The 10,443-nt window shown below is 40.9% G+C and overlaps 1 protein-coding gene across 1 annotated transcript; it reads right to left on the minus strand.

The window, feature by feature from the left end:
• Nucleotides 1–1,149: 1,149 nt before the first annotated feature.
• On the minus strand, nucleotides 1,150–9,860 carry taf3 (TAF3 RNA polymerase II, TATA box binding protein (TBP)-associated facto). Its single transcript, XM_051382944.1, has 7 exons — nucleotides 9,500–9,860; nucleotides 8,796–9,038; nucleotides 6,431–8,253; nucleotides 6,269–6,351; nucleotides 5,271–5,544; nucleotides 4,958–5,064; nucleotides 1,150–2,261 (listed from the first exon to the last, which is right to left on the minus strand). Exons 1-7 carry the CDS (start codon nucleotides 9,663–9,665, stop codon nucleotides 2,147–2,149), a joined length of 2,811 nt encoding a protein of 936 aa, XP_051238904.1. The 5' UTR covers nucleotides 9,666–9,860; the 3' UTR covers nucleotides 1,150–2,146.
• Between the last annotated feature and the right edge of the window lie 583 nt (nucleotides 9,861–10,443).

Consider the following 10,443-nt stretch of genomic DNA (forward strand, 5'->3'; position numbering starts at 1 on the left):
GATTGTTCCCAGCAATTAAAAGAAAGACAGCGCATTATTTTCTATAGAAGTCTCAGATACTCTCACAGAGGATGGCACTTGGGAGGATAGTTTTACTTAAAGGCATGCTTTGCGAGATAAGGATTCCACATGCATCAACCAAGAGACACCTGTTACATTTCTGACATTCAGAATGTGGTGAAACACGTTAGTTGTGAGTCTGCTGTGGTGTCTATACATGTCATGAGCAGAATGCCACAGTGTGCATGAAGAATGACACCGTGTGGTCACTGAAGGAAAAGCATACAACAACAACAACTTTGCTGCAACTGGTACAAGAGACATTTTTAGACACACTCTTAAAGGACCGGTGTGTAGGATTTAGTGGCATCTTGTGGTGTAGTTGCAGATTGCAACTATCTCAACATAGTGTAGCCTTCAAAGTGTGTAGGGGAAACTATATGGTGGCAAAAAAAATGCAAAAGGGCCTTTTTAGAGCCACTGTTTTGTTTGTCTGTTCTGGGCTACTGTAGAAACACGGTGGTTCAATGTGACGGCCTCTAGAGAGGGGGACCCACTCCTTCTGCAGATAAAACAGTTAATTTTAAGGTTACAAAAACACAATAATTATTATTTTCAGGTGATTATACACTAATGAAAACATACCTATGAATATTATATTATTATATTAGGTATATTTCTGCCAATAGATCCTCCTAAATGCTACACACTGGACCTTTAAGACGTAAGCAATCATCACAAATCCACAATAAAACTTCCCTGTGCACTGTTACTCTGTTCCAAGCACTCTCCCACATATCTTATGTAGGTGAAGTACTGAATGACAACTCAGCAGAATAGCTCCAAATCTAGGCTAATGCATTGCACAGACTGCTGCAAGGGAGGATCCTGAACTTGATCTGCATCCAACTGCACACTGCTTAGACAAAATCAACTGATGACAAATTGTTTTATCATCAAGTCTAAAATGAGCAGGAACAAAATTCAACATATGAAACTGAGTTTGTTAAAATATCTCCAAGCTACTCTTATTTGTAAAACAAATGCAAACAAACAAGCTAGTGGCAAAAATGTGGGTAAATGCAGAGATGTATGTCCAGGTTGAAAGTAAAATTAGGAAATGTGGGTACAATTTTGATGGTAATGAGCTTTACATCTTAAAGTCTGTGAGTACACAGACTGTTCATCTTTAATATTGAAATATCAGCGAAATGAATTACATTACAAGCACAGCTACAGTATACCTCCAGGACAAATCCATATGAAGAAAAAATAAAAATACAAACTTTTAAATTTAAAAAATATACAGAAATTACAGAAAATCATTTGAGTTAAAAACCAATATCTGAAAATGGATTTAACAATTTAGAATCCTAAGAACAAAATGCACTTGGCTTGGAAGTTGATATTGACACATTTATACACACCTGATGCCATCATCATTATATACATGACATTTCAATGACACTGCAGAAAACTGGGGAAAGGTTAGAGGTAATTCAAGAAGGAAACAGAAATAAAGACGATGGATGTTAGTTGTTCTCTGGTTCTGCTTTGTTGAGCTCTCATCTTGGACAACTTGTCATGATCTCCTTATACGAACATAATAGACCCCTTTCACAGCAGCCATTTTGACATGAAAATAGTCGGGTAAACACGGATGTTACCAATGATACTAACTGAGGTTCAATTCCATTTAGTGTAGCAGAGCCTTTTCGAGTGAGTCAACAGGCACAACAGCAGCATCCTGAATCTGTTTGACCTGAATGGAACGAAACCGTGAGTGGTATCATTGGTAACGCCTGTGTTTACCCTACTATTTAATGTAAAAATGGCTGCTGTAAAACAGGTCTATTGTCACGATCTCCTGTGACTGGACATCCAAAACAACAAGCAAACAATTTACAGGTGAAAAGGGAAATCCACAGAGCCCACATGAGAACTAAGGCTGGACATGTGCTGGTTAAAGCCTTTTTTCTTACCAACTCACAAAGCATCATGGCTGACATCATTAAAAAAATCATCAGGTGTTAGTATCAGCCATAGTTTTAAACGTTGTTTTTTTTTTATTTTACAGCAGTGCCACGAGTGTTCAGTGATGGCTTCAAGTCCAAAAAAGTCCAAAATATGTGCTTTTTGCATAGTCTCAATGCAGTTTGTGTTTCCTTTTCTTGTGTTTTTTGTCCTTCTTCTTGCTGGAACATTTAACACAGAACCACTGCTGGTCCTCGGGAGGGGCTGTAAGGATCCCAACACAAGGCCTGGACAGACAAGAAAAGAAGTTCAGGTGAGTAAAAAAAGATACAGAGGAGACAGGTATTGTTTTTACATTTCTAACACCACATGTATTAGTCCCAAACGGATGCAGGGTGTTCAGTTTGGTATGCCCAAAATAATTACAAATTTAATAAGATTAATACTTAAATGGAACAAACTGAAGCATCAACTGTTAATCAGTGCCTGAGGAGCCTGTCAAGTTGCCTAGCCATGGACAAGCTGACATAAATAAAGGCCACATATTCTAAAATATTCATGCATTACTTGGAGATAGTGCTGTCACAATATCAGGATTTCACCATTATAATACTGTCAAATTCATATGTAACTTTGTCTCTTTTTTGCATTGAATTACACTCAAAATACGAGTGTAGGGAGGTGGAGAGAGAGAGAGAGAGAGAGAGAGAGAGAGAGAGAGTGTATGTAACCAACTGTACCTGAACCAATTGTACAAAAGCATACATAAAGAACAATTACTCCCAGTGTGCGAGAACAGAAAGAAACTGAAAGGATTTAAGAGGTGCTGGATTATTTATACAATATCATCATGTGTGTATTATTAACATGTTATCAATATTTCATCTTTTAATTCCAGGATATTGTCACACCCCAACCAATTCTGTAGTTTCTGGGGGGGGGGATAAGCTTTTAAATAAGTATTATAAACTAATGAATTTATTTTGTTCAGTTATTTTTTAATTCATAGTTTTTGTGTGTATATATATCTGTATTGTGTAAACATTTTTAAACCAATACATATATTGGACTAAAATAAATCAATAGATAGATAAATAATGTTGTCAAATTGAGTTTATGTCTTGGCGAGTGTGGGACATTTCTAAAGTGTGAGTCTTATTGGGCAATGAGACAATTTATGAGAAATGACAAACAACAAATGAGAAACCAGAGCTGGAGGATGTTGTTTAGATCCATCATTTGGAAGCATTTTGGTTTCCCGGTACAATGACAAAGAGTAGAACGGACAAAAAACTGTGGCAACATATTGAATCAAAGTTAAATGATGCTATGTCTTTGGAAACATAAATGAAAAAAGCTATTGCCAACGGCAGCACATGGATTAATCTATCACGGGGCTTGAGCCACACTATAATGGTCCTTTAGATGTGCATTTCTATCAAAGACAAGCTGTCATCCAGGAATTATCCAGTACCCTAACTCAGACACTCTCATTTCTGAAGGACGACCTCCAGGGGCCTTATTTATAGGAGGTTGCAATGCACAAAACGTTGCCTAAAGTTGTAATTTATAGAGAAATTATATGTAATTATAATATATAAACGGATCAAAATAGCTGAAATGGCTCAAGTTACTTAAATACTGTGTGGATTTGTTTATAGTGTAGATAGTTCAGCTTTGGTATTATAGAAGTCAACCATGCTAGTTTCTGTGGCATCTGTAGCTGCGTCAGTGTCTCAGTGAAGGCCATTTGTTTTTTGCCTCAACCTTAATACCAAAAAAATGTTAGAAAATAAACATAAGAGTTCGAATTACACTAAAGCATTGGCAAAATATTATGCTAAACTCCCTTTAAGAAATTTGACTTATTAACAATTCCTTATGTGTCCGTAAAAACAATACTTTAGAAACACAACAGTCTTCTTATCAATTTGGTATCCATATAATCAATGAAGACAAACTGTATTTGTCTACGAATTTAACATTTAGATTTTTGTAGCCTCATCTGGCTACAAGTCTCTGTTGGTTAGCTGTGGTATTTTAGTGGGAGAAGACTGTAGGAATTAAAACCTTTTAAAAAATTAAGATTAAGCACTAAAATAAGTGCTGGTTGGTGGATCAGATATATGCAAAATAAACATAAAATAACACAAAACATTTACTGTCTATCGTGAGTTTATTCAGCCTTTACCAAAGTAACTTCCCATTTTCTGAGAGCGCACTTACTTCCCAATAATATTCAATTAGCTGCTCTGTCTTTTCCACTTTTGATTGTTCCAACAAAGGCTCCTTAAGCACATCGGCATATTCATTAACTATTTAGCATTGACTATTTATGGATGACTGTGGGAACACACTGGAGTACACGCACACAGATGTGTATTTTATAACAAGAAGACAGTCTACAGGTGTGCGTGACACTGTTATAGACGTGAATATTTTCTTGCGTGAGTTGATAGTGAGGTAAAGACAGAGTAAATGTGTAAAATGCCTTGAAACTGTTGAACTGCATGTTAAAAAACTTGTACTGCTCTAATAGTTGATTTAAGTTAATTATAAATACAATAAACTTAAATGAATGAACTTTATATTTGCCAAGATGCACACATGAGTCTTTAGTAATAAGAATGGTGCATTACTGACATATTGACATTTATTTATTTTTTCTTACTGTATTTGTCGGTGAAAAATCATTTTTTCATCATTTTTTAAAATAAATAATAGAAATAAGTATTTCTTTTCACTGCTGTACCGAAAACATACCAAACTGGGACTCAAAAACTGAGGTATGTACTACCAAACCATAAACTGTGTGTAGCATTACCTGTCGTCCGCACTGAGAACAATAACTAACAATAACGACGTGTGTATCCACACTGATCAATTAACACAGTAAATTAAGGCTGTAATCGACAGTAATAATTGGAACTAACTTTGCTATTATCTTTTATAAAAAACACAAAAATGAAAAGAAGTCTCTTACCAATGATACCAATCATCACAGTCATCGCACCCTATCATGGGACTGCCATCATCAGGTTTGTTGCATCCAGGACAAATCCAAATCTGGTTTCCCCATTCATCTCGGATCTTGGGTTAATACACATAACAGAAAGCCTCAGCAAAACACCACTCAATAACAAAACAGCTGTGACAGAAACAATCCAGATTAGTGGAAAACGGGGCAAATATAACACGAATAACCAGGTAGCCTGTTTAATCGTAGCTGTAATTTACTTACTGCCCACCTAGACACACTGTACCCGTTATCAATAAACAACAGTATGAGCACTCACCACGTAGGTACTGACGGTCTCAGTCACCACGCTGCGGACCGGTGTTTTGAGGGATGCGGCAGGAGAGAGCAAAGGGCCAGGGGAGAGCAACACCGAAGGGGCAGGAGCTGGTGGATGTGGAGAGGCGGGTGGGGGCAGAATGGGTACAATTGGGGCGAGTATTGTGGGTGGTGGTGGGGGCGTCCGAGGGCGATTCCCAGGTCCGGACTTCGTGGCGGGCGTCTTGGGTATTGGTGTCTTGGGCTCTGAATTTGGAACCACCTTGCTGATAACACTGATGATGGACAGAGACAAATATATTTTAACACAAATGGGAGACTTTACTATCTCCGTGTAAGTTATATAGTGCAAAGAATATGAACAAATGTCAGAATAAATGTAACTACTATGTGAATTAAATATGTAGTAACAACAGCACGGTACCCATGGGGCATTTTAGGAACATGCTTTTAAATCTTACTGTTTTAATATGTACTTATTTCATATTTATTAATTTCAGGTTCTGCTTTGTATAATAATTTTTAATATTCTAATGTATATTATTCTTCAGTATATTCAGTATAGTGTATTATTTGTTTTACATGTACTCAGGTAGAGTAACAAACAAAACCTCTTTTTCATGTAACGAAAGAAGCCAAACTTTTTCAAATGTTAAGTTCGAGAACTTTGCCTTAATTAAATTGTCTGGTTACATTCTGATTTTAATTAGGAATCTTATCAAAGCTTGACAATGAATCTGAACAGGCATTCAATTCAAGTCTAAGGTACTGGAAAGTTTTCAATATTGTTATAATAATAACAATAATAATTAAAAGTATAATTCTACAGACACATTTCAGTCTGCACCAAAAAAAAGCACAGAGGTTCGATACCCTGCCGAGCCCCCCAATACTGCTGCAGTTTATTTTTTAAAATAGTACAAGAAAAAGCATCAAATAGTCTGCAAAGAGTTTATGGAAAGAAATATCCCTAGAAAACATTCATCATTCCATGCTTACATTTTGTCCTGGCCTGCTCCCACCCTGAGCGTCAGTCTGGGGATGACTGGAGACGGTAAAGCTGCTGGAGTGTCTACTTTCACCTGTGGAAGGTAACCAGGTTAATTTCAGTGACGCCTCAAACACAGACACATAATGACATACCGAACCAAAAGGTAATACCTTCTCCAGTCGAATTCTCTCTTTTTCTTTCTCCTTTTCTCGTTTTTCCTTTTCCCGCTCTTTTTCTTTCCTCTTCTCTTCTTTCTCCCTCTCCTTTTCTTTGGCCTTCTCTCGCTCCTTATCCTTCTCCTTATCTTTCTTTTTCTTCTTCTCCTTCTTGTCTTTCTTCTTGTCCTTCTCCTTGCTCTTTATGTCCTTATCCTGGAGGATCGGGGCCAAAGGAGGAAGCATGGAGGGTATGCGCAGGCAGGCAGAGGGGCTGAACAGTGGTGGGACTTCACTCAGAGCGAAGGGGGCTAAGGCAGACTGTTTCTGCCTGTCTTCCTTGCTCCGGTCTTTACCTTTGTCCCTCTTATCTTTATCCTTTTTACTTTTTTCTTTATCCTTCTTTTTGTCTTTGTGTTTCTCCTTCTCTTTCTTAGGCCCATCTCCATCTCTGGTTTTTATCTTGATGGAGCCCTCAGGCAGAGTAAAGTCTCGCTGAACGAAGAGCTCGTCATCCTTCAGTCCAAAGTCCTTCCAGGTCATCTTGCCGTCCTTGGAAAACTCCTTGTTTTTATCCCTGTTCTTATCCTTGTTCTTCTCTTTCACCTTGCCCTTATCCTTTTCCCGGTCCTTGTCTTTCGGCTTGTCTTTCTCCTTCTTCTTCATTTTGGTTTTGAGCTCCTTCTTCAGCTTTTTCTTCACGTCCACTGATGCCACAATCTTGTTCTTCTCCTCAAACACCTTGAGCAGAGGTTCAGGAGTAGGTGGCGAGGCTGATCCCGAGGACACGTATTCTCCTTGGTTTGGCGGGGGTGCGGATGGACCCCCTTGGTTGACCTTTCGGATCACCTCATTGATGGAGTCATCCATAGTCCAATTTCCTAAGCCTGGGTGTGCCTGTGGGTGAAGTGGTGTAGACGTGTCTTTTATAGAGTTGCTGGCCCCAATCAGGAGTTTAGGTGTAGACGGCTCCATGATGGTCAGCCTCCTGGGGCTGGAGAACCCATTGCTGTCCGAATCGGAGCCCGAGGAGAAAGCAAAAGGATCAGGCTCCCGCTCAGCACACGCTCTGGCAATCACAGCATCAATGGAGTCATCAATGGCTGTATTATCAGGCTCTAGTTTCTTGAAGGGGCCCTCAGCTAATTCCCTGTCCTCTATATTTAGACGCATATGGATGTTCTCTTTGCCCATCCTCTCACTCAGCGTAGACAGCGGCAGCTTATGCAAGGCTTCTGTCTTGCTCTGTGGTTGGGATGCTTTGGCAGAACCCATCTTTGGGCTCTTGGGGCTTTTAGGACTCTTGGTCCTTCCTGGGGATTTCTTCCTTTCCTTAGACGGTTTTGGAGAATGGATGGGACTACCACCCACTGGAACAGGAATGACCCCTTTAGGGGACTTAGTCCGTTGTCTGCCAGGGGATGAGACCTTGGGCTTTCTTCCTGGAGTGGTGAGGCCCTTTTGATCAGAGTGTTTTGGTACTACCGGCAGAGGTCTGAAGGAAGGCAGGGCTCCAGAGGGTGTTTCAGGTGACAGGGGGTCAAGGCTATCATGAGAAGGCAGCATGCCTGGGGGGACACGTTGAGGGTTGAGAGAGGTGAGGGGCTCCCTGGGCTCAACCCCCCATTCTGGGCTGAGGCCAGGGTACATGCGTGGTCTCTTGGAGGTGGGCATCATGCCCATAGCTGCATCGGGACTGTCCAGGTGCCTCTTCAGTGGGTGGTTCTCATCGTTGACCGTCTCATCTTCGTCCATTTCTTCCTCATCCTCTTCCAGTGCCACCTGCATTGCTTCGGCTGAGGTGCCCATGTCAGCAAGGACCTCCTCCTCTTCCTCTTCTAGAAAGAAAAGGTACACAAAAATAGTTAGGCTCTGTTTTCAATGAATCCCCAAGGATTTTCACAACCACAACACATCTTTTAAAACACACACACACACACACACGCACACACGCACACGCACACACAGGTATGGTGGCACATTAATAAGATAAAGTTGTATACACTCAGTTAGCTAAAGCTAAAACCAGAGTCTAATACAATCTTACTTTCACGAAGGTTATAATGTTCCGGCTATGTTGATTCAACTTTATGATCATTTTGTAGGATGTAGTTTGTGTTGCTACTAAATTGTATTTGTTATGCCGAGAGGTGTTTCTGATATTTAGTCCACCCTCATTGATATAAATATAAGAAAACAACAACAAAATAAGCCATTAAGAATATAGGATCAATTGCAGAGTTGCTTTGGACTGCATTACGTATACTCCATCAACTTTGGATTAGTTGATAACATGTTGTCCAGCAAAAAATAAACTCTCTACCTGTGGAAAACACTTAACACACACTAAAATGTGCACATAGTCATCACATGTACTGACCTTCTTGTAAGGAGACCAGGGGCGGCAGGTAATCTGGAATGTAATCCTTCCTTTCCTCTGCATCTCGGGCTCCAGGCTGGGGAAACTGCAGGACATTGTTTTTGCTAACAGGAAAGAGCGGCGTTTGATTGACGAAGGGCACGGGCTCCAGGTTGTGGACGTAGTCCTCCAGTTCGCTCAGACTGACCCCCAGCAGCCTGAAGGCCTGGCTGACATCATCCAGGACTGGATCCGTTCTTCCATCTAAAACAAGCATCAAAACAAGACATTAAACCCCGACACACACTCTGCACACCTCTCATTCACTAAACTACACTGCTAGGGTTGGAACTAAAGTTTTGACTACATGCTGGTGATTGTGCTGCACATGCAAGGAGGTTCTCTGATTGATGTTGACACTCAACCTGGAGCAAGAAGTAGTACTCAACAGGTACCAGATAGACTGAATCTCTTCACAGACAATGCCAGACTTTGGTGCTAAAGCATGTGACATCTACTACTCACGATGTGACGATCACAGCTGGAAAGCATCATAGCCACAATAACGATAATACAAGGAAGCAGCTTCGCTCTGTACTGTACTTTTTTGACACATCAACCATTGCTAGGGGGCGCCAGCCACAGAGCCAGTCAACAACAACGTGATCGACTACTTCAGGTTAACGGGTTAAAAAAGTAATCGGGGTACTAAACAAAGCACTTACAGAGCTCAGAGTACCGATGGCAGGCCCTGGCTAACTGCTGGATATATCGATGCAGCACATCGGACAGCAGATCGCACGCAGTGAGCTGAACCGCATCCCAGCCCAGAGCCTGGCAGATCTGCGCCACCGAAACACGCAGCAGCGAGCGGGCATAGCTCTCGCACATCTCGCTGACTTTGTTACGGTATCGATCCCGGTCACTTCCTCTTCCAAAACATGCTCCCGGTCTTCATGTTTCACGGAACCCCCGAGGGGCTTGAGAAAAGCCGCTACCGCGGTTAATTTTGGACATCTACTTCAGTAAATATATTGGCGCTTTCGCCAGAGTCGCCATCTTGAGTCCATGAATAGACCCATCCCCGAAATCCGGATCGCACATGCGCAGAAGACGCCGTCTGCCTACACAGCTCCGTTGTGTTGGAGCGGGTCATCACCGCCCGACGACGCGCAGCAGCAGCTCCGTTTGTTAAAGTGGTTTTAATGTAGCTCTAATGTACACAGACGGCAGGGGTTCACATGTGGGATATGTAATGTGTTCAGTGTATTTATCACTGGCTGGGAGAGGACGTACTTTAATAGCGTTAACAGCGACTCACTCAGGAAGAGTTCACATTCAGGACTCACCGGTGCAAAGTTCACTTCCGGTGTGTCGCGGTGAAGCTGTCAAAACTGTTTTTATTCAAGTAAAACAGACTTTATTTGAGGATTAATTTCGCGCAGTGCTTTAAGATAAGCTTATCTTAATTAAACCAACCCATTTTTTAAACTTTTTTTTTTTTTTTTTTTATCAAGAACGGCAACAAAGTGGGTTCAGTTTCATTTCCCGTGGTGTTGTTTTCGATATCAAGCAGGCAGGAATGTGGACACATGATTGCATTTGGAAAGGCAATTAACTTGCCGGGTTGCTAAAAATGTCAGTTGATCTAAATCAGTGTCTCACCGTG

Source organism: Dicentrarchus labrax, unplaced genomic scaffold (assembly GCF_905237075.1).
Source record: "Dicentrarchus labrax unplaced genomic scaffold, dlabrax2021, whole genome shotgun sequence".
NCBI lineage: Eukaryota > Metazoa > Chordata > Actinopteri > Moronidae > Dicentrarchus > Dicentrarchus labrax.

Bases quoted from the DNA above. Each gene is read 5' to 3' on its own strand.
- taf3 (XM_051382944.1), bottom strand. From the start codon at position 9,665: ATGTGCGAGAGCTATGCCCGCTCGCTGCTGCGTGTTTCGGTGGCGCAG. The intron at 9,039-9,499 runs GTAAGTGCTTTG...TGCTTGTTTTAG, and splicing joins CCATCGGTACTCTGAGCTCT to ATGGAAGAACGGATCCAGTC. The intron at 5,545-6,268 runs GTAAGCATGGAA...GTCCATCATCAG, and splicing joins GGAGCAGGCCAGGACAAAAT to TGTTATCAGCAAGGTGGTTC.